The following is a 25,333-nucleotide window of genomic DNA, read 5'->3' on the forward strand; positions in this document are numbered from 1 at the left end:
AGGATCTAGTTTTATTCTTCTCCATATGGATATCTTTGGTCTGTATATTTATTTATATGACAGTACCATGCTGTTTTGGTTACTGTAGCTTGGTAATATAATTTGAATTTGTATAGTGTGATGCCTCCAGCTTTCTCTTTTTGCTCAGGATTATTTTAGCTATTTGGGGTCTTCTGTGGTTCCATGTGAATTTCAGGATTTGTTTTTTCTATTTCTGTGAAGAATGCCTTTGTTATTTTCATAGGGATTGCATTGAATCTGTAGCTCACTTTGGTTAGTAAAGATACTTTAACAAAGCTGAGCATGGTGGCTCATGCCTGTAATCTAGCTCTTTGGGAGGCTGAAGCGGGAGAATTGCTTGAGGCCAGGGATTCAAGACCAGCCTAGGCAACATGATGAGACCGTCTCTACAAAAAAAAATTTTTTTTAATTAGCTAGGCATACACTTGTAGTTCCATCTACTTGGGAGGCTGAAGCAGGAGGATCCTTTGGGCCCAGGTGGTCAAGGCTGCAGTATGCTATAATCATGCCACTGCACTCCAGTCTGAGCAACAGAGAGAGATCTTATCTCTGAGTAAAAGAAAAAAAAATTGTAATTAATAGAAAAAAACATTTTAACAATAGTCTTTCAATTCCTGAACATGGGATGTCTTTTTTTCCTTTTCTCTTCAGTTTCTTTCATCAGTGTCTTATAATTTTCCTTGTATAGATCTTTCATCTGCTTGGTTAAATTTCTTTCCTAGTTATTTTATTTTATTGTAGCTATTGTAAGTGGTTTGCTTTCTTGATTTCTTTTTCAGATTGGTTGCTCTTAGTGTATAGAAATTCTACTGACTTTTGTATGTTAATTTTGTATCTGACAACTTTACTAAATTCATTTATCAGTTCTAATATAATATAGTCTAATTAATGTATTAGACTAGAAGTATAAGATCTCTCCTGGAGAATGTTCCATGTACTGATGAGAAGAATGTGTATTCTGTGGCAGTTGGATGAAATGTTCTGTAAAGGTCTATTAGGTTTATTTGCTCTAGCGTATAGTTTAACTTCACTGTTTGAAGTTAAACACTGATGTTCTTATATTTCTTATAAGAACACCTTATGTTTCTTTTGTATAAGAACACTGATGTTCTTATATTTCTAGTCTAATAATGTATATTTCTAGTTTAATAATGTATAAGATTTCTCCTGGAGAATGTTCATGTCCTGATGAAAAGAATGTGTATTCTGAGGCAGTTGGATGAAATGTTCTGTAAATGTCTTAGGTTTATTTGATCTAGAGTATAGTTTTTTACTTCAGTGTTTATTGATTTTCTGTTGGGATGATCTTTCCATAGCTGAAAGTAGGAAATTGAAATCCCCTACTATTACTGTATTTATCTCTTGCTCTTGCTCCTGTGTACTCACACTCGCTCTCTCTCATGCTCTCTCTCTCTTTCCCTTTATATCTAATAATATTTGCTTTATATATTTGGATACACTGTTGTTGGGTGCATATATATTTATTATTGTTATTCTTTTGTTGACTTGACCCCTTTATCATTATATAATGATCTCCTTTGTCCCTTTTACAGTTTTTGACTTAAAGTCTATTTTGCCTAATACAATTATAGGTATTCCTGCCCTTTTCTGGTTTTTATTTGAATAGAATATCTTTCTGCATCTCTTCACTTTCAGTATCTATGTGTCTTTATAGGTGAAATGAGTTTCTTGTAGGCAGCATGTATTTGGGTCTTGTTTTTAAAATGTGTTCACCCACCCTGTGTCTTTATTTTGGTTTTTTTTTGAGATGGAGCCTCACTCTGTCCCCCACGCTGGAGTGCAGTGGTGTGATCTCGGCTCACTACAACCTCCAGCTCCCTCGTTCAAGCAATTCTCCTGCCTCAGCCTCCCAAGTAGCTGGGACTACAGGCATGTGCCACCATGCCTGGCTAATTTTTGTATTTTTAGTAGAGACAGGGTTTCACTATGTTGGCCAGGCTGGTCTCAAACTCCTGACTTCATCATCCATTGCCTCGGCCTTCCCCAGTGCTGGGATTGCAGGTGTGAGCCACCATGCCTTTTCTATGCTATGTCTTAATTGGAGCGTTTTGTTCATTTATATTCAGTATTATTGATAGATAAGGTTTTACTACTCTTATTTTGTTACTTGTTTTCTAGTTGTTTTTAACTTTTCTTCTGCTTCTTTTCTTACTGTCTTTCTTTGTGGTTAGGTGATTTTCTCTTAAGAGTACATTTTAATTTATTGCTTTTTATCCATTTTTGCATTGTGGTTACCATGAGGCTTATAAATAAACATCCTGTAGTTATAGCAAGTATCTAAAACTGATAACCAACTTAACTTTGATATTATTTTTAATATCATTATTAAATGTTAAATTTATTATTCATTTAAGTTTATTATTAAAATTATTATTTATTTATTATAAATTATTATTATTATTTAGTAGTTATTATTTTTAATAGTTTTGTCTTTTAGTCATCTTACTACAGATATTAGTGTTTTAAACACTGCAAATACAGTATTAATGTAACACTCATTTTAGTGTTCCTTTCTTCCAGTTTGAAGAAGTTTTTAAAGTATTTCTTATTAGACAAGTCTCATTATGATAAATTCCCTCAGCTTTTGTTTGTCTAAGAAAGTCTTTATTTCTCCTTCAGTTTTGAAGGATAATTGTGCTGAGCACAGTAATCTTGGTTGACAGTTTCTTCCCCACCAGCACTCCAAATATATTGTTCCACATTCTCCTGGCTTATAAGGTTTCTGCTGATAAGTCTGCTACCAGGCATATTGGATCTTCCTTACATGTTATTTACTTCTTTTCTTTCAGTGATTTCAGAATTTTTTCTTTGTGTCTTTGATCTTTGTGAGTTTGATTATAATGTGTCCTAGAGTCATCTTCTTTGTGTTCAATCTAATTAGTGATCTTTGACCTTACTTTACCTGAATATTTATATCTTTTTTCAGATATGGAAAGTTTTCTGTTATCATTTCCTTGTGTAAGTTTTCTACCCCTTTGTCTTTCTCAGTTCTTCTTTGACTTCTCATAGATTTTGTAAGCTTTCTTGCTTTTATTTATTTTTCTTTTCCCCATATTTTTAATCATTTTTCTTTGAGCTCACTGATTCTTTTGTTTATTTGATTAATTCTGCTTCTGTTGCTCTCTATTGCGATTTTCACTTCATTAATTTTTGTTTTAGTTGCAGAATTTTTGGTTTTTTAAAAAAGTTATTTCAGTCTCTGTTATATTTCTCTCATAAATTTCTGAATTGATTCTTCATGTTTTCTCTAAGTTATTTGGGCTTCCTTCAAAGAGGTATTTTAAATTTTTGGAGCGATCACAAATCTCTGTCACTTTGGGATTAGTCTGTAGTACCTTGTTTTGTTCTTTTGGTGTGATCGTATTTCCCTCAATGTTCTTAGTGCTTTAAAAGTGTGATGATGTCTGTGCATTGAAGGATTTGTAATTTATTTTAGTCTTCCCAGCCTGACTTTGTTTGTGTCTGTCCTTCTTTAAGAGGCCTTCCAGGAATTCTAAAGCTGACTGATTATTGCATTCCCTGAGCTTCTGACCAATTACAGCCATCTCAGTACTAGAGGATGCTTTAGGCCCAGGTTTGCTGAGTCCTGCAAGGGCTCCAAGGTTGACACAGCTTTCTGGCCCAGATGGACCTCAGAAAGACCCAAGGAAGGTATTTGGGCTGCGTGGGAATGCCATCCAGACACCTGAGGCCAGAAGACTCTCCTAGTGGTCCAGATGGGTATGCCTCCCAACAAATCTCTGCACAGATGGGATAGGTTCCCAACTACAAAGAGAGTGGCTGGAGTTGAGACACTGCCTCTTTGGAATGTAATGTGGGAAGGAGGCTGATTGGCTCACCTCATTGGCTCAGATTGGCATGCATCACCCGACAGGTCCCAGTATAATCTGGGCAGTTTCTTGACTGCAGCAAGAGGGATTGGAGCCAAGACTGGCCCCTTCATATGGATATGCCTGTCACATGGGCCCAGTTGGGCCTGTGTCTCCCAGCAAGTCCCTCCATAGATAGAATTATTCCCTGACTACAGCAGGAGAGGCTAGAGGTGAGACTGTGCCCCCTTAGGATTTGCTATGGGACAGAGGATTGAGAACCTGGTCTTGGCTCAGAGGGGTGTGCATCGCCCTGAATGTTCCTGCACATACTTCTCCAACTGCAGTGAGAGGAGCCAAAGCTGAAACTGCACCACCCTGGGATCTACTGTTGGATGGAGGTTTATGTGCTTGTCATGTTGGCTCAGATGGGTGTATGTCTCCCAGCAGGTCCCTGCATAGACAGGAGAGTTCCCTAACAGCAGGAGGAGGGTTTGGATCTGAGACTGGACCCTCTCAGGATCTGCTGTGGGATGGGGGCTGGAGAACCTGATCTGAGCATGCATCTGGCCGGTAGACCCTGTAAACAAGATAGTTTCCTGGTTGCAGCAGGAAAGGCTGGAGCTGAGACTGGGCTCCCTCAGGATCTCCTGTGTTGCAGAATCTGGAGAGCCCGTCTTGTTTACCCAGACAGATGCCCCTCTTCTGGCAGATCTCTGCACAGAATTATTTTCAGACCGCAGCAAGAAGGGTCAGAGCTGAGAATGGACCACCTGAGGATCTGCTGTGGGATGGAGGTTGGTGTGCCTGTCTCATTAGCTCAAATGGCACCCATCTCCCAGCAGGCTCCTGTTTCTGCACAGACAGGATGCATCCCCTATTGCAGCAGGAGGAGCTGGAGCTAAGTCTGGGGCCTCCCTTGGGATCTGTGGCATGGAGTCTGGAGACCCTTGTCTCATGACTCAGAGACACACTCATAGGAGATAACTTTTCAACTTCTTCTAGTAAGCAATCATTTGAATCATTAAGTATTTTTGGTGCATTATACATAACCACACTTAATTACATTCACACCTGTACTTTCTTATTGCTACCCATATTTGAGGAATAGGTCTTTCCCTTCTTTCCTTCTATATTTAAAACCTTTTATCTATATTTTCTTCTCATGCCTTGTGTCTAATCTCAAACCTTATTCTCTTCTTGATCTTCGCTAACTTTGTTGTAAATGTGCTCCTATTCCAATATTGAAACAAATGGGCAAACTTTCCAACATTTGCCTTCTCCTCATTTCAGCTGAATTTCTTGACAGTGTAGTTCACACTTCTTTATCTTTGATGTATTCAGCTGCTCTCACCACGTTTTTAAAATCCAGTGGGCAGGAGTCACCCATGAACTTTTAGTTGCCAAATCCAGTGAACACTTTTCAGTTCTTGTCTATTTGACTTATTTCTGGCATTTATCAGTGTTGACCTTACCATAACTCTGAAACTTTTCCTCTGTCTTGCTTAGCTTATATGATACCTTTTCCCTCAGGTTTTTCTTCTTTTCTGGCTCCTCTTCTTCCTTTTCCACAGCTGGCAATTCCTACTCTTACAGCTCTTCTAATGTTTTCCTTTCCTTTCCTTTATCTTTAGGCAAAGGCTATGGCATATGTGTGTGTGTGTGTGTGTGTGTGTGTGTGTGTGTGTGTGTGTGTGTGTGTGTTCTAGCAGCCTCTTTCAAATGAATTCCAATGGATTCTAACACTAAGCTGGAGTGTCAGGTACTACTTGTGATTTCTTCTCTTTTAGCTTCCTGGGAGTTTTACAGAATCTATGCTAGCCATCACTACTTCTCACAGTCTTTTCCTGACACTTTTTTTTCTCCCTTTCTCCAGTTTATTCACTTCTCTTTTAGATTACAGAACAATTTTCCTCTGTTCTCTCTACATCCAGTCTGGCTCTCCTCCAGTCTCTGTTCCACGGAGCTACTGAAAACCCTACTAAAAAACAAATTTTGTAGTATCATTTCCTTACAATGCCTCAGTAATTAATGTTAACGTTTAGGTTAAAAACAGCCTTATCTTTAAGAAAATTTTAAAACTGATTTAAAATTTATATAATGTGAAATAAATCATGTTAAAGTATACAATTCAGTGGCATTTACTGCATTCACAGTGCTCTGCAACCATAATTTCTAAGTAGTTCTAAGTTTTCATCACCCCAAAGGGAAACTCCGTATGCATCAAGCAGTCATTTGTCATTATCCCCTCCGGCTAGCCCCTTTCATCCATTAATCAACTTTCTGTGTCCATGGATTTACCTATTCTGGAGGTTTCATATGCATGAAATCATCACTATATGTGACATTTTCTGTCTGTTCTTTTACTTAGAATAATGTCTTGGAGGTGCATCCCATTTTGTTGCATATATTAGCACTTCGTTTTTTTTTTTTTGATTGAATAATGTTCCATTGTATAGCTATACCACATTTGTTATTCATTCATCAACTGATGGACATTTGAATTGTTTCTGCCTTTTGAATGCCTGATTTTGATTCATTTTTGTAGAGTCCTTAGGTTTTCCTAAGTATAAGATCATTTCATCTGGGAACAAGGCTAATTTAATTTCCTCTCTTTCAATTTGGATGCCCTTTATTTCTTTGTCTTACCTAAACGCTTTGGCTGATTTATTCTGGGCAAATACCTGTGAAGAGTGTTTAATTGCTGGGTCATATGGTAATTCTATATTTAACTTTTTAAAAAAATTGTCTACCACAACATCTGCAACAAGATAAATTTTCTCCAGCAACTTATGAGGGTTCGAGTTTGTGTACATCCTCACTAATCCTTGTTATTTTATTTTCCAGTTTTAAATACTACTAATATCTAACTCAGTGGGTATAAAGTTATATCTCGTTGTATTTATGATTTGCCTTTTCCTAATGACTAATGATATTGTAAATGTTTTATGTGCTTGTTGTCCATGCATACATCTTTTTGAGAGAAGTGTATATTCAACTTATTTTCCTGTTTTTTTATATGATTTTTATTTTTAACCAAGAAATACCTTTTAAGTGATCAGACCTGGAACCTTGCCAGGTTTAATGATTATCAAAGCAGAGCCATGTTTTGACTTTTGAAGTTATCTATTATTATAGTCTTGTTTTTCATAATTACTTGAATATTATCAGCATCTCTGGACCCTTTGTACTTAAAACATAGTATTTTAAATCTTTATATTGAAATATTCAGTACGTCTTGAAAGTTTTAATATAGAACACTCTACTTTGCATTTCTTTATATCCTAAAATGCAATTATAAAAAGGGTGTCATTTCCTCTGCCAATTAAGTAGCCTTCATTGGTTGATATTGAACAAATTGCTGATACTTGTTTCTGTCATGTTTACTTTTTTAAAAAAGTATTTTTTGCTTTCTTGTTGATACTTCCAAACAATTGCTAGGTTAATTTGTCAGTTGCAAATGTGAAATAAAATTGTCTTTAGCAGTCTTTCAAATAAAATTTTCGTTGAGACTGAAGAGATACTGGATTACAATCAACATTTGTAGATATGTCATATATAGAGAACCAAAAAAAATTATAAATCTGATATAATTATCAGTGTGCCATATGGACATGGCTCATGCCTGTAATCTCAGCATTTTGGGAGGCCGAGGCAGGTGGATCACTTGAGTCTAGGAGTTCAAGATTAGCCTGGGCAACATGGTGAAACCCCATCTCTATAAAAAATACAAAAATTAGCCAAGTGTGGTGGTACACACTGTAGTCCCAGCCGTTTGGGAGGCTGAGGTGGGTGGATCATTTAAGCTTGGTAGGCAGAGGTTGCAGCGAGCCGAGATTGTGTCTCTGCACTCCAGCCTAGGTAACAGAGCGAGACCCTGTCTCGGAAAGCAAAACAAAAACACCCAAATATCAATGTGCTATGAGACCTCATATTGTATGTGTTCATTCCCCCAAATTGGAGCATTTTAAGAAGCAAGAAGAGCGCTCTAAATTAGTTTATATCTTGCTTTTCTCCTTATGTTCTGTAGATTCTTTAGTACTCCATAAGAAAAATTTGCTCTAGAAATCATGAAAACTGCAAATGCGTTATATCCTCTATGAAACCACTTTTAATTTAGTTGATAAACCCTGATCATTGTTGCACTATACATTCAGAAAATGTATAGCAGTGACTATTTTGTAAATATGAAGAGTTCATATTCAGCACATTCAGCAATGGCTTATATCTAAAATGGTTATTGAAGAATACTTTAAAAAATGTCTTTGCCTAGAGTCTTTAAAGCTGGCACTTTAAAACTATGTTTCATGGATTGTCAGTTGGAATGGACTTCAGGAGGTCCGTAAGTCCATGAAATTACAGTTTTTTAACGTGTGAATTTTTCTGAGGATACATAATTTTTATCATATTCTCAAAAGAATCTAAAACTCAAAAAATGATTAAGAGCCACTGATATAAAATGTTGATAAAGGCCATGGTGGATCACATTATACATTGATTCTCATTCTTCAGAAGCTTTGCATGTGTGAGTTTACCTGCTCACTAAAATGTACTTGTAAATCCAAAACCAGTACTCAGGGTGCTTTTATAGTCATTTGTAGACATATGTGGAGAAGCAAAAAATTTGAGTCACCTTATGTGTTCATTCCTCTCTGAGGTCAAAGAAGGTAATGGTTTGCCTTGTTGTTTCAACTGTCATACTGTAAACAAGTGTCCTTTTCAATGCATATATAGTGACATATTAATCACATTTTTTTGTTGTTGATTTTTCTGTTTAAAAAAATCCCGAGCATAGTGCAGATATGCTGTCTAGTGTTTCTAAGCATAAGAAGGCTGTGACACACCTTAGAGAATAAAAGTCTGTAATAGACAAACTTGGTTCAGGCATGAGTTACATTACTGTTGACTGTGAGTTCATTGTTAATAACTCAAATATGAAGTATCAATGTCTGTATAAATAGTTAAATATAATTTTATATAGATATAAATATAAATCATTAAAATACAGAATCTTTAAACAGAAACATACATTTTAGAAATTATGTATTGGCATTGGTTGACAAAGATGTTGTTTGGAGAGGTTTGCAGGAAACTAACCCTGTCTTTTTCCCAGGAACAATAATTCTGCAGGAGGCAGAACCTGTTTTCCAGGTTGGAATACAGTGGCATGAACATGGCTCACTGCAGTTTTGACCTCCTGTGCTTCTTCTGCCCCAGCTTCCAAAGTAGTTCGGACTACAGGCACATGTCACCATGCCTGGTAATTTTTGTATTTTTTGTAGAGACAGGGTTTCTCTTGCTCAGACTGGTCTTGAATTTCTGGGCTCAAACAGTCCTCCCATCTTGGACCTGCAAAGTGCTGAGATTAGAGATGTGAGCCTCCATGCCCAGCTCTAGTTAACCTTTTGCAGTGTTTTTTTGTTTTTGTTTTTTTTAACTTAATGTTTCTAAATTCCTTCTAGGGTAAACATAGAAATTTCTTCTAGGCTAATACATAGAGACTCGGTCATTTACCACTTCATAGTATCACACATCAGATACTTCTGACATAACCATGATAAATGTTAGTGGTTTCATGGTCTTATTTACACTCCAGCTCTACCAGAATTCACTAATCTACTTCAGGTTTCTGTCTGAAATACTCTCTTTTTTCTTTTCTTTTCTTTTTTTTTTTTATACAGAGTCTCACTCTGTTGCCCAGGCTGTAGTGCAGTGGCCCCATCTCAGATCACTGCAAACTCTGCCTCCCATGTTCAAGTGATTCTCCTGCCTCAGCCTCCCGAGTAGCTGGGACTATAGGTGCACACCACCACACCCAGCTAATTTTTATATTTTTAGTAAAGACGGAGTTTCACCATGTTGGCCAGATGATCTGCCTGCCTTAGCCTCCCAAAGTGCTAGGATTAACAGGCATGAGCCACTGCACCCGGCCTCTGTCTGAAATATTCGTATTGTTCATCATACAGTATATTGGGCTATAGTACTGTATTTTGCTCCAGGGTGTTGATAACCATTTATGCTGAGTTTAGCCATTTTACTTAAGAGTCTACTAATTCATTGTAGATAAAGAGTTACTAGTTTGGCATGGTGGAGCATGCCTGTAATCCCAGCACTTTGGGAGGCCGAGGCAGGCGGATCGCTTGAGTCTAGGAGCTCAAGACCAGCCAAGACAACATGGCAAATTTTATCTCTACAAAAATTACAAATATTAGCCAAGTGTGGTGGTGCATGCCTGTAGTCCCAGCTACTCAGGAGGCTGAGGTGGGAGGATTATTTCAGACTGGGAGGTAGAGGCTGCAATGAGCCATGATCATGCCGCTGTGCTCCAGCCTCAGAGACAGAGCAGTACCACAAAAAAAATTAGAAGATTTCTTTATCTAACAAATATAAGTTGTATATTTGCATAGTTGATTGCATTCATGAAATCAAAGTATTTTTTATTCATTAAATCTAAAGGAAGTTGGAGCTCTCTGCTTTTGATAACATGAAGTAACAAGTACTATACTTATCCTCCATCTAAAATGATGATTAAAGAAAATTTGTGTGTTTATCTCTTAAGACACAGAGCAAGCATTTGATAAAATCCAACATCCATTCCTCATAAAATCACTCCTGAAACTGGTGATAGAGAGGAACTTCCTCAACCTGATAATTAGCATCTATAAAGAACCGATGGTAACATTATATTTACTGGTGAAAGTCTGAATGCTTTCTCACTAAGATCAGGAATAAGATAAGGATGCCTGCTTTCACTGCTTCTGTTCGATATTGTACTGGAGGTTCTAGCCAGTGCAATTAGTCAATAAAAAGAAGTGCTTCTAGATTAAAAAACAGAAGTAAATCAATCATTATACTTCAGTGATATGATCATCTATGTATGTTATTCTGTAGAATCTACAAAAAGGTACTAGAATGAATAATTGAGTTTAGCACACTTGCAGAATATAAGATCAGTACTTAAAACTCGTGTAGTTTTCTGTACTAGGAAAAAAAATTTGAAATTGAAATTTAATAAAAGAAATATTTTCTATCACATAAATAATACAGTATACTTGGGGACAAATCTGACAAAAGATCTGGAAGACCTTTACTCTGAAAACTGTAAAAACATTACTAAATGAAAATAAGTGAACAGTTTCCTTACGTATGATACTAATAGAATGATCCATTTAAAATTGATTAATTGTATATCAGCTATATACATAAGCCAAAATTTAAACAGTTGTACACCTTAAATATGTACAGTTAATTTTGTTAATTCAAATCCCCATACTACTGTTAAAACATATTAGAAAAACAAACTAAAGGAATTTATGTTTATATGACAGTAAATGAGTTGTCTGAACTCACCTCAATTTTTTTTTTATTATACTTTAAGTTCTAGGGTACATATGCACAACGTGCAGGTTTGTTACATATGTATACGTGTGCCATGTTGGTGTGCTGCACCCATTAACTCGTCATTTACATTTTTAATCCTAGGATGAATCCATCTCTAAAAAGTACTGAACATCTCTGAAAAGTTATGAATGTGGTATAGATGTTCTCCCATAACCTCCTATGTATCAATTATTGTTATCAGGAAATCAGAACTAGCTTAAATAGTCATAACATTGACCATCTGCTTTCCTTGTTAAATACATTTGACTACTAACTTAATGTTTTCAGTTAGCCCTCTAAAATTTGAGAAAGCAGCATCTTTTTTACCTTTTTGCCTGATTTCTACAGGCTTTCTGATATATAGCTGGCCCTCTAGATCATTGTTGGCAGTTTGAAATATGTGTGATTATGATGCAGAGTATTTTAAATATTATAAATATTTGATCAATATTTTTATCATATAAATTTTTTTCTTTAAAAAAATAAAATTTAGAGATGGGGTCACATTATGTTGCCCAGGTCTTGAACTCCTGGGCTCAAGTGATCCTTCTGCCTTGGCCTTCAAAAGTGCTGGGATTACTGATGTGAGCCACTGCACCCAGGCTAGAGTATACTTTTGATGAATATTTTGGATTACGTAGAATAATTTTACGGTGAGTTCAAAGTAGGCTTTTGCAGTTTTTATTGTGGACATGTATTTATACTGTTAGTTTCAGGATATCTTTACTTATCATCTCCTGTGTTTTTAATCATGATATTTCCTTTTCAAACAACACATTATGATGAAAGATCAGTTTTCAATGAAATCATTTATAAGTATGTACTAGCTACTGCAACTTCGGGGTTTGGAAAGGAAAAATTAAAGTGCGCTATGTTTACATGTTGGAAACATGTTGGAGAAATCAGTCTAGGATTGGAAGAAGATGGGAAGATTTAGGAGTAATTGTTAATGGGTACAAGGTTTCTTCTTAGGGTGAGAAAATGTTCTAAAATTATTTGCGATGATGGTTACACAAGTATGATTATACCTAAAATCATTGAATCATACACTTTAACTGGATAAATAAAAGGCTTTTATATTGGAAAGGAAATAGTAAAACTGTATCTGTTTGTAGATAACATGATCTTATATACAAAACAAAAATCTTAAGGAGTCCCCTAAAAATCTATTAGAGGTAATAAATGACTTTTCACACTACCCACATAGGGGTCCATATGGCGTTCTGGATTCCCATCATAGCTTAAAGCGAAACTTTTCACCATGTCCGGAGCCCTTGATGTCCTGCAAATGAAGGAGGAGGATGTCCTGCAAATGAAGGAGGAGGATGTCCTTAAGTTCCTTGCAGCAGGAACCCGCTTAGATGGTACCAATCTTGGCTTCCAGATGGAACAGTACATCTCTATGAGGAAAAGTGATGGCATCCACATCATAAATCTGAAGAGGACCTGGGAGAAGCTTTTGCTGGCAGCTCGTGCCATTGTTGCCAATGAAAACCCTGCTGATGTCAGTGTTAGATTATCCTCCAGGAATATTGGCCAGAGGGCTGTGCTGAAGTTTGCTGCTGCCACTGGAGCCACTCCAGTTGCTGGCCACTTCACTCCTGGAATCTTCACTAACCACATCCAGGCAGCCTTCCAGGAGCCACGGCTTCTTGTGGTTACTAACCCCAGGTCTGACAACCAACCTGTCACAGAGGCATGTTATGTTAACCTATCTACCACTGATTTGTGTAACACAGATTCTTCTCTGCACTATGTGGACATTGCCATTCCATGCAACAAAAAGGGAGCTCACTCAGTGGGTTTGCTGTGGTGGATGCCGGCCCAGGAAGTTTTGCGTGTGTGTGGCACCATTTCCCATGAACACCCATTGAAGTTCATGCCTGATCTCTACAGAGATCCTGAAGAGATTGAAAAAGCAGAGCAGACTGCTGCTGAAAAGGCTGTGACCAAGGAGGAATTTCAGGGTGAATGGACTGCTCCAGCTCCTGAGTTAACTGCTACTCAGCCTGAGGTTGCAGACTGGTCTGAAGGTGTGCAGGTACCCTCTGCACCTATTCATCAGTTCCCTACTGAAGACTGGAGCGCTCAGCCTGCCACAGAAGGCTGGTCCGCAGCTCCCAGTGCTCAGGCCATTGAATGGGTAGGAGCAACCACTGAAAGATCTTAAGCTGTTCTTGCACACACTCTTAAGCAACATGGAAATAAGGTTGATGGAAAATAAACATCAATTTCTTAAAAAAAAAAAAAAAGTAATGCATTCAGCTAGGTTGACAGATAAAATACCAAGATAGAAAAATCTATTGGATTTTTGCACAGTATTAGTGGACAAACTGAAAATGAAGTTATGAAACAATTTCATTTAAATATCTTAAAAAGAAATAATGTACTTAAGTATAAATATAACAACAGAAGTGTGAAACTTATACTCTAAAAACTATATAACATTGAAAGACATTAAAGGAAACTAAATGGAAAGACATTAAATGTTGATATTTTGAAAAGATTTAATATTTTTAGGATGGCAGTTCTCCCCCAAATTGATCTAAAATAAATTTAAATTTCCTACTAAAATCACAGCTAAATTCTTTGCACAATTTGACAAGCTGCTCTTAAAATTAATATGGAAATTCAAGGGACCCAGTATAGCCAAAACAATCTTGAAAAAGACCAAAATTGTGTTTCTCACTTCCCAATTAAAAAACGTATGATGAAGCCATACCAATATGTAGTTCTGGCATAATGATAGACATATCTATTAATGGTATAGAATTGAGAACAGAAATAAACCTTCACATTTATGGTAACCTGTCTTTCTATAAGTGTGCCATGGCATAAAGAATAGTCTTTTCAATGAAGGGTACTAGAACACCTGCCCATCCATATGGAAAAAAAAAGCTGGACCCCTATCTCATATGTAAAAATTAACTCAAAATGAATTAAAGACTTAGCTGTAAGAATTAAAACTGCAACCATTAGAAGAAGACATAGGGATACATGTTTATGACCGGGCATAGGATATGGGCTGGCAAATGATTCTTAGATAGGTCACGTGCATGACCAATAAGAGAAAAGAATACATAAATTAGATTTTGTCAAGTTTTGAAACTTTTGTGCTTTAAAGGACACCATCAAGAAAGTGAAAAGACAACCCACAGAATGGGAGAAAATTGCACTCACATATCTATTTTATCTTGAATATATAAAGAATTATTTAGACTCAATAATGATGAAAAGACAAATAACTCACTTTTAAAAATGGGCAGAATATCTGAATAGGCAGTTTCCCAAAAGAAGATATACAAATGACTAAGGAGCACATGAAAAGATTCTCAACTTAATTAGCTGTCAGGTATATTAAAATCAAAACTACAATGAGATACCGTTTCACTCCTGCTAGGATGATGGGTATAATCAGAAGAACAGAAGTTTTGACAAGGATTTGGAGAACCCTAAGCCATTGCTGGTGGGAATGTTAAATGGTGTAGCCTTTTTGGAAAAGAATCTTGCAGTTCCTTAAATATTTGAACATAGAGTTGCCACACACAGCAATTCTGCTCCTAGGTGTATACACAAGACAAATGAAAATGTTTGCACAAATGTTTATAGCAGCATTATGTATAATAGCCTAAACATGGAAACACCCCAAGTGTGTTACTAACTGATAAGTGAATAAACAAAATTTGGAATATCCATACAATAGAATATCATTTGACAAAAAAGAAATGCAGTACTGATACATGTTACAACATGGGCAAATTTTGAAAATATCATGCTAAATGAAAGAAGCCAGTCATAAAAGCACACATGTTTTATGATTCCGTGTCTGAGAAGTGGCCTGAACATGCATATTTTTAGAGACAGAAAATAAATTAGTGTTTGCCTAGGACTTGTGAGGATGAGATTTTTGCAAGTGGTGACTCAAGAGTGAACTGGTTTTTTTGGGGGCTGTTGAAAAATGTTCTAAAATTGATGTGGTGATGCCTGTACAACTCGAAATATACTAAACACCATTGAACTGTACACTTCAAAGGGATGAATTGTGTAGTATGTGAATTATGTCTTAAGAAGCTGATAAATAAAGAATATATATTTATTGGGCTGTTTTACCCTTCAAATAGATTTTACCCATATGTGATATTTTTTACCATGATACATTGATCATTTGCAGAGTTTTTGTTCCTTAAATTATGCATATCCTACAAATGTAAAATGTCTCATTTGTCAATATCACTACTAAACAAGAAAATAGTCTGTAAGCATTGGGAACCTCGCTGGTGGATATGAGTTTTACATGATCATAATTTTCAGAGACCCAGGGAGAATTATCTCCCATTTTTTGGTTAGTTTTCCGTACACTGTTGCCTAATTGTCTTTCTGAAATACAGATTTATCATGTAACTCTCTGATCCCAGCCTGCTTGTCATTGTCATGCACAGTTAGTCCTTCATAAAATATGCTATTATGGGCCCCATCTTTTACTAAATTCAGAGAAAGCCTGCCCATGTCTCTGTATTTTTGTGCGTATGAGTTTCTCTATTTATAATTCACTTTAGTTTATTTTTCTTGTTTTCAGCCTGGTAAAATCTTCAAACTTCAAGAACCAGCGTATCTGTCATTTACTCTTTGACCTTTACATTATGCACCATATTCTTTGGTGCTTTCCAAGTATTTTGTTCGTACCTTTGTTATAACACTGCTTGTATTTTGTTTTCATGCTTACTCCTCCACTAGAGCTATGAACTTCTGATGACTTTGTGCTTGTATTGCCTCACAGAGTACTTTTAGATATAATAAGAGTCTCTTGGATTAACAAGTGCCTAATTTTATTGTGGGTGCTCAGTAATACTTTTATTTTGATGATGTTATAATTGAGGTATGAATCAGACTCCCCTTACACTTTCTGCATATAAATCTTTTTTGTGAAAGAACTCTATTCATTTTAATTATCCTATGAAAACTTAATTACCAATATTGTTTGTAGATGTCTGTTGCCAGATTTTTTAAAAAAAGATGCATTACCATCCCCATAAGTGATATTGACTTTTGCTTTTTTTCATATAAAAATGACAACTTTGCCTGTCAAATTATAAAAAATGGTTTCTCATTATTTTCATTTGCCATTCTTCTAGAGAATATATATGTTTCTTGTTTGTTAGTGTTTATATCATTGCTCTTTTAAAAAAATTGTAGTTATGCAAGAATGGGTGTAGGCAGGCTAAAATATGGACTCTCCAGAAATGTGGATATGCCTGGGAAATTGTCATTTGATTCACCTGTCTTCACAATGAGCATTTTGGACCATGATACAGTTGTTAGTACCTATTTACACTTGGCCGATAGGCAGGCTCAAAGCTGTAGTATCTTATTAGAGTCAGACAAGGGAGGCCGGAATGGCAAGAGCCATTTTTTTTTTTTAACTGCTGATGCTACCTCAGCAGCACCAGGAGAGTGGCAAAGGGGGCTTCTTCAAAGATTTTATGGTATCTTTACTTTATGTCAAAGTCTAAGCTATCAGTATTTTTCTTTGTAGTATTCAGTGTATGTGCCATAGTTAGGAAATCTTTGTCTGTTATTAAAATAAGTGGTTGAATTTTCTAATACCTTTATGAGTTCTGTTTTGTTTTGGTTTGTTTTTTCATTTGTATGGGGTTTTTGTTGCTGCTGCTGTTGTTGTTTTTACACTTTTGGTTAAAGATTTTTTGGTTAAAGTGTGACAGGAGAAACTTTTCTTTTTTTCCCTGAAAATGGTTCTATCTTTATGCCAGCTTAATGTACTAATTCCCTCATTTCCATCTAAAAAAAAAAATCACCTTTATTTTAATACTATATTGCCATAGGTACTTGGTCTGTGTTTGAACTCTGTATTTTTCTGTTGAGCTCTGTATTAGTACCAAATTGTTTCAAAAGCAATTAACAAATAATACATTTTTAATACCTCGTAGTAAACTGCTCCCTTAATCCCATCATTATTACTCATCTATTTCAGAAGGTAGGTACTTTCTTATTATTCTTCCACGTGAATTTAAAAATCATATTGATATTTTCAAAATATCACACTGGACTTTGTAGGTTCTTTGGGAAGAAATAACATTTTTAGGGTAAATTTTTGTTTTTTTATCATATATCAAGATTTTCATTTTAATTTTTTATTTCATAGCTTTTTATTATCAAAAATTTCAAACATACACAGAGAAAGAATAATAGGTATAATGAACTCCATGTTCCTGTTATCCAGCTATCTAGCTTCAGTAATTATTTACAGTTGCCAAACTTGATTTAAGTACCTCTCCTATGAAACAAGTCCCAGATGTCTTATTTCATCCTCAAATTCTCCAGATTGCCTGAGAATTGTCTCAAAAAACCCACCATCATATTATTCACAGTGGTAATTTCTTAATGTTATTAATATCCAATTTAGATTCGCATTTCATAATTGTTTCAAAAATAGCCTTTTACAGTAAGTTTATTTGAATCAACATCTAAAGAAGAATTCAAACACTGTATTTGTACCTTGTGTCTTTTATTATTACTGCTTTTCTCTCTCTCTTGTCTTTCTCTCTGTCTGTCTCTCTCTCTTTCTTTCTTTCTTTCTTTCTTTCTTTCTTTCTTTCTTTCTTTTTTTCTTTACTGTCATTTACCTTTTTTAAAAAGAGAAATTGGGTTATTTTTTCAGGAGAATATCTCACTTTCTGAATTTGGTTAGTTGCTTCATATTTAGTATTTGCTGAGAGTTAGAGCTAGAGATTTGGTTAAACTCAGGTTTCATTTCTTTAGGCAAGAATCTTCTTAAAGTGATGCTCCATCATTTCCATTTTATCTCATCTGTGAGCCATCACATCTGGTTGTTCCGCTTTTAATGATGCTGAGATTAATCACTATGTTCAGGTGTAGGTTTTTTGTTTGTTTGGTTTTCTTTCTGCTATTGTATATAGAACATTTTCCTTACTGTTTTTCTAATACGTTATTGTTGGTATCTGAGAAGATTTTTAAAGCATATGTTTTAGTAACTGGACATCTGACCAAACTCTCCTTACTGCGTCAACTTAAAAATCATGAGATCTGTAAATCTGGAAAAGAGAACTTTATTTCTGAGAAGGGTTACAACCTGTAGGCTGGGAAGCGCAGCCTCTGGATTAGATCAAAAGTAGGCATTTCAAAGAGGATGGGTGAGAGAGGAGTTTTATACTAACTGGGTTAGCTGCATACATGTTTAACAGGTTATAGGAGGAGCTATGAATATTCATGAAAGGGGTCACATGTATGCATGATGAGCAAACATAACATGTTACGTGTGTCCCATGTTCGCTTTGGAATGGAGACTTAACATTAAAAATGCAGTAAAATCAGACTCTATACATCAAAGGTGAGACTTAGGACTCAAAGGTGCTTGGTGCACATTCTCTGTAAACTGACCAGTCCATGGTCAATTGTCACTTATCAGGAAGGATTGCTTTGTAAGTTGGTCAGCAGTCATGTCGAAACCATGAAAAGGGAGGGAAATCTGGCCACAACATCAGGCAGTTGGCCAGTGGAAGAATTTTCCATTCTTTCTTTTCCAGGGCTGGTTTTTGTTTAACTCGTAGGAAAAAAAAGTCTAATGACAGGTAGTGAGGAAGAGGAAGACGTGACGAACCTCCTATCTCATCAAGGCCAGGAAACTTCATTTTTAAAGTTTTTCTGGGACCTCCTTAACCCATAGACGTCTATTCAGTAGGTTGGGGCACTTAGGAGTTTACTTTATCTCACAACTGTTTGTAATAATTTTTTTACTGATCCTCTTCAGTGACTAGTATAGAATAGTCACACTTGAGCTTTGGGGTTGAAGTGTCTCAAATCAAACCCCAGGATGGTTATTTAGTCTTTCTGTGCCTCAGTTTTTGTTTTTGTTTTTTTTCAATCTATGAAATGGAGATCATGTATCTACCTCATAGGTTTATAATGAAGATTGAATCACTTCCCATAATAATCAGAAACTACATATTTGGGCTGGGAGCAGTGGCTCACACCTGTAATCCCAGCACTATGAGAGACTGAGGTGGGAGGATCCCTTGAGCCCAGCAGTTTGAGGTTACAGTGAGCTATGACCATGCCAATGCACTTGAGTGAGATTCTGCTTCAAAAAAAGAAAGCAGATGTTTATTTTTTAATTTTTCCATATCTTTTGCAGATTGTGATATTGTGCTTTACCTTTTTTCATATTTTAGGCCTTTATTTAATTTTAGGATGTAATTATATAGGCCATAACAGTTTAAAAATAGCAGTGATAATATGTATCCTACAATAACACAAATAGCTAATATTTATTTTAGTATAATTTTCTTCTTGTATAATTATGTTGTTTTAGTGGTATGTTTTGAATATCACCAGAATAAATTTTTGGTATCTATTGAAATAATACTATAATTTCTTTCCATTGATCTTTTAAGATACAGTTTATCCAATACTTATGATGCCAGATTCCGGGATGCATTAGAAGAGTGTTTGTGACATAGGGAATGTTGGAACAGAAGGAACACTTTACAATGTTAAATAGTTTTATTGAGAAGGTGAGATTTGGGTAAAGACTTTCAAGATGAGTGAGGATCCATATGGCTTTCTGGGGGAAATCCAGTTCAGTAAAGGGGTTGGCATTTGCTAAAGGAGAGCATGTTTGGTGTGTTTCAAAATCCAGTAGGGACTGGGTGCGGTGGTGTGCTTCTGTAGTCCTAGCTGCTCAGGAGGCTAAGATGCAAGGATTGCTTGAGCCCAGGAGTTCAAATGTAGCCTGGACAACATAGCAAGATCCCATCTCTAAAATAAAATAAAAATTTTAAAAATTGTTTAAAATCCTGTAGAGAGTTCACAGTGGTTGGAGCAGAGTAATGGAGAATAGTAGACAATGAAGTTAGGCAATAGAAGGTGAAGGGAAGTGGCTTGAACTTGTAGGGCCTCATAGACTATTATAAAGATTTTTGCTTTTTAGTGAGTGCTGTTGGAAGCATTGTAGGGTTTTGAACAAAGGAGTGACATACTCCGGCTTGCATTTAAAAAGGACAGCTCTATGTGCATGGAGTCAAGGATGGAAGCAGAGAGGTTAGGAAATCATTGCAAAAGTCTAGGCAAGCAGTTATGGTAACTTGGATGGGTGGTAGCAGTGGAGTTCATGAAAAGTGGTTGAAATCTGGAAATAGTTTGAGGACAGGCTTTTCAAATGGACTGGATGTGGTATGTGCATAACACTATTCTAACTGGTCTTGTTGCCTCTCCAATCCAGTTATACACAGTAGCAAAAGTGATCTTACTTTATGTTTGATAATTTCACCTTCTTGATTAAAATCCTTCAGTGGTATACTGAATAAAATTCATCCTTCTTAATATAACCAACAAGGCCCGCACAATCTAGAACCTGCATATTTTGCTAACGATTTTCATCTCCCTGAGCTCTAGCCATACTGGTGTTAAATTGTTTTAATATGCCAAAGTTTTTCCTGCCTCAGATGGTTTGCATTGCTCCTCCCTCTGGAAACTTCCCCTAACCCTAAGGTCACTCTTTACCCAGTCAGCTCATTTGCATATTTCATGTCTCAGTTTAAATGTCCTTTTGTCTATTTAAAATAGATTTTAGCTGAGTGCCTTTAATCCCAGCTACTTGGGAGGCTGAGGCAGGAGGATCACTTGAGGCCAGGAGATAGAGACCAGCCTTGGCAACATAGCGAGACCTGATCTCTGAAAAATTGAAGAATTAGCTGAGTGTGATGGCTTGCACATGTAGTCCTAGCTACACAGGAGGCTGAGGCAGGGAGGATCACTTGAGCCCAGGAGTTCAAGGTTACAGTGAGCTATGATTGTACCACTGCACTCCATTCTGAGTGACAGAGTGAGATTCCATCTCTAAAAAAATAATTGGTTACTTCTTTGCCCCACTCCCACTCATTGTCTTTCTCAAACATTTTTTTCTTCATAGCATTTCTTACAATTATACATTTTATTTCTGTGTAATGTTTTTGTTTGCTTTGCTTTGCATTTTATTTTGTGTGGAATCTCCATGAAAATAAGGACCAGTCTGACTTGTTCAAGTTTGTGGTTAAGTAACAGGATGGTACCTGACCCTTAGAACTATCTTTATAAATATCATTAGATTGGATTGACTGACTCAATTAATGAACAAATGAACAAACAAAATATTTATATTATATGCTGAAGTAGCAGTCCTGGACATTGTACCTAATTTAGATTTTAATTTAACCTTGGTATTTTGATACTCGCTTTCCTTAATCAGTCATTGCATGTTCCTTATTGTAAGGTGGTTGTGTTTCTTTATCACAAAAAGAATAGTTCTTCTGCGGGAGCGGTGGCTCACACCTGTAACCCCAGCACTTTGGGAGGCTGAGACGGGTGGATCACAAGGTCAGGAGATTGAGACCATCCTGGTTAACATGGTGAAACCCTGTCTCTACTAAAAATGCAAAAAATTAGCCAGGCGTGGTGACACGTGCCTGTAGTCCCAGCTACTCGGGAGGCTGAGGCAGGAGAATCGCTTGAACCCAGAAGGCAAAGGTTGCAGTGAGCCGAGATCGCGCGACCGCACTCCAGCCTAGGTGACAGAGTGAGACTCTGTCTCAAAAAAAAAAAAAAAAATCTTCATTTAGCTATTAGCTTCTAGGCAAAATCTTAAATTTCAGAAAATAATTATACTCAGATAGTCATACTACCTGTCAGGGATACGTGTCAAAGGAAATATGAAGCAATAGCTTTAAAGTTGTCCTACACCCTCACCCTGTTTTTCTTTTGAAGGTATCATACTAAAGGAAGAAAGGGAAAAAGAGAAATCTATGGTGTGAGTTCAAGTTTACTACTGTAAGTGTTTAAGAAAGGGCTCTGTTACCATGACAACAAATGCATGAATTTCAAGTGGAAAATTTTCAGTGTATGGGACTGATAAAATTGTAACATTCTGATTTTCTCTGGTATAGAATCGTTCTTTGTCAAGTTAAAAAAAATCTGTTAATATATGTTAATATTAAGTTTTTAAATGTTTTATGATATTGTTTTCAAATTGTTTATTATAACTTAAAATTATAGCCAAAAGAGTGTACTTTGATAGATCTGTCAAGCAGAAAGTTAAGTATTTGATTTGACTTTAAAAATTACTTTTCTAATCTGTACTAGATTTTTGCTAAATGGTAAATAAAATGGTAAATAGTTTCATGTAATGGGAGTTCTTGACAATAGAAAACGACCTGCCGCTTTATAGATTCCTTTGCCTTAAATGCTTGCTAACTCCGGTAGAGGAAAGCTGTTAAGCTTTAAGTGCTCTGTCATATTTGCAGGCTTTTATAGTGGAAGAGAACAGCAGTCAGCAATGATGATGGAATACTATGGCAGGTAGACTTAAAACACCATAAAGCACAGACGATTGTGTGTAATGCCTTGAATTGAATCTTTTTTGAATGAAATGATCAGCCATATGTGCCACCCTTATGGACCCTGGAAGAAGAGTAGAAGAAATGTGCCCTAATGCTAACTGTGCATGAAATTGCAGTGTTAGGAGATATTGACCAGATGTTTCAATCTCAACAAATGGCTTGTTATGTGACTGAGTGAAAATATCTTTGCTGCTTTGATCACACACACCTTGAAGGAAGGGGTAATTTAATAGAGGCTGTCATAGTTCATCATCGTCAATAAACTTTGACTTGACCTTTGCCTTATGTTTTTGATGTTGCTGCTGATAAGTGTTGATGGGCAGATGTTTACTGCCTTGAGGGATTTTGCTTTTTATAAAGTGTGTACTAGAAATAGTAAAGGAGAAGGATTTTCTCAATTCTTTTCTTATTCTTTGGTTATTAGTTGGCATGCTTCTCTGTGGATTTTGTAGAATTTCTGGGCAGATGCATTTGAGTGACATTCTTTTTTTTTTTTTTTTTTTTTTTTTTTTTTTGAGACGGAGTCTCGCTCTGCCGCCCAGGCTGGAGTGCAGTGGCCGGATTTCAGCTCACTGCAAGCTCCGCCTCCCGGGTTCACGCCATTCTCCTGCCTCAGCCTCCCCAGTAGCTGGGACTACAGGCGCCCGCCACCTCGCCCGGCTAGTTTTTTGTATTTTTTAGTAGAGACGGGGTTTCACCGTGTCAGCCAGGATGGTCTCAATCTCCTGACCTCGTGATCCGCCCGCCTCGGCCTCCCAAAGTGCTGGGATTACAGGCTTGAGCCACCGCGCCCGGCCATGACATTCTTATGTCTAAAGATCACTTATGTCTAAAGATTCTTATGTCTACAGATCTCTTCGTTTCCTCACCTTTCTTTTTCTTTTTCTTTTTTTTCTCTCTCTCTCTCTTTTTTTTTTTTTTTTTTTTTGAGACACAGTCTCACTCTGTCACCCAGGCTGGAGTGCAAGTGATGCAATCTCAGCTCACTGCAACCTCTACCTCCTAGGCTCAAGCAATCCTCTCACCTCAGCCTCCTGAGTAGCTGGAACTACAGGTACACACCACCATGCCTGCCTAATGTTTTATTTTTTCTAGAGATGTGGTTTTACCACGTTGCCCAGGCTGGTCTTGAACTTCTGAGCTCAAGCCATCTGCCTGCCTCAGCCTCCCAAAATGCTGGGATTGCAGGTGTGAGCCACCGCACCTGGCCCTTTCTCACCGTTCTGTCCTGGTTTTAAGTTACCACAATAAACTTCCTTGGTGATTTTTCTTTCTTATTTTATGTACAGCCTATTCTTTTGTTTTGATGAAAGTCACATTGAATAAAAATTTGACACCTATTGTAACACCATACCAGCTGCTGTGTTATTTTTTTTATCCCTAGTTTTGGAGAGCTTTGGAATAAGTCCATGCTATTTTGTAACCCATTTCTGTTAATCTTAAGAAATTGAGTGAAAGTTTCAGTAATATAATTTTTTTAAAATTATAAGATAATAGGATTTTTAAATTTTGGTAAATAGCTTTGGATTAAATGAGTTTCTTGTTTAATTTGATGCAGTTCTATAATCTTTTTGCTCTTTTTCTTGAAAAGAAAAAGGCTCCCTCACTGGCTATATCTGGGTTCTGCCTACACTCTTCCCTCACCTCCCCTTGGTGTAGTGGCCTAGACCCTGTTAGTCATCTAATGAAATCTGTGAATCCTCTCTTGAAAAACACATCAAAGTTTCCTTAAAATTTCAGGATGTTCATTGGATTCCCCCCCGCCCACCCCGCCGCATATACCCTGCAATGATAGGGGCCCTTGGACTTCAAGCAGACTAACAAAGCTTAGAAAATAAGATTCATACTCCTTCTTAGTGTTCTAGATATCTAACAGTTTGACATAGAAGTAACAATAACAGTGTTAGTGATACTGCTACAATAATTACAACAGTAATAATAATAAATAAAATTTACTCTCTGCCAACCTTATGCCAGATTCTATGCTGAACCTTTAACCTTTATTACTGGTTATATTGTTAATGATACCTCCAGATAGAGTATATTCAGCATACTTTTCTTCTGTACTTTAGGAAATACTGTGTCTTTAGAATACAGATTTGAGTAAGAGATTATATGCATTTTGGTTCTAAGACGTTTTGGAATACTGAACTTTTAGTTTTCTAATTCCAATAGTCAGTCTCTCTCTCTCTCTCTTTCTTTCTTTCTCTCTTTCTCGGCCTCTCTGCCATTATTCTTCCTCTGAAAATTAGCTATCCCACATAAGCCTCATATATCCCCTAATTCCTATTTGTAGTTGTGAGGGAGGAAAAATATTTTCCTTCTAAGTTCTCTGCTGTAAGACCCTTGTAACAAAAGACAAATTAACAAAAATTAAATACACTAATTTATATTCTAAGTTTTATGTAACATGGAGGGAAATGAAGACTTGAAGAAACAGTTAAACCTGGGCATTTTTATATTAGGTTTTATGAAGAGTGGAAGGGAAAGGCAATAGGAGAGAAAGGGATATGAAATAAGAGTAGTAAACTGAGGGGACCTTAGCAAGACCTGTTTGCTTAGATTCATCTCATGTCCTTCCATCTTCTGAGATAAGGATGTTCTTTTTTTCTGCATATAGTAAACATCCTCTCACATGCATGGTCTTATGATTTGCTTCAGAGGAAATCAGAAAGTCCTTCCTGCACCTGCTGT

At 36.5% G+C, this 25,333-nt stretch overlaps 2 protein-coding genes across 10 annotated transcripts in view; both read left to right on the forward strand.

Moving 5' to 3' along the window:
- The window catches only part of LOC105465999 (small ribosomal subunit protein uS2-like), a 56,820-nt gene extending 34,835 nt beyond the window's left edge, over nucleotides 1–21,985 (forward strand). Inside the window, exon 3 of the mRNA XM_011714730.2 lies at nucleotides 12,439–21,985. Within this exon, the coding sequence (XP_011713032.2) occupies nucleotides 12,493–13,401 (909 nt within the window). The 5' untranslated portion in view covers nucleotides 12,439–12,492 and the 3' untranslated portion in view covers nucleotides 13,402–21,985. The remainder of the gene's footprint in view (nucleotides 1–12,438) is intronic.
- The window catches only part of LOC105466223 (adenosine kinase), a 567,753-nt gene that overhangs the window by 207,208 nt on the left and 335,212 nt on the right, over nucleotides 1–25,333 (forward strand). The gene's annotated exons all lie outside the window — the stretch shown is intronic.

This window comes from Macaca nemestrina, chromosome 9 (assembly GCF_043159975.1).
Source record: "Macaca nemestrina isolate mMacNem1 chromosome 9, mMacNem.hap1, whole genome shotgun sequence".
NCBI lineage: Eukaryota > Metazoa > Chordata > Mammalia > Primates > Cercopithecidae > Macaca > Macaca nemestrina.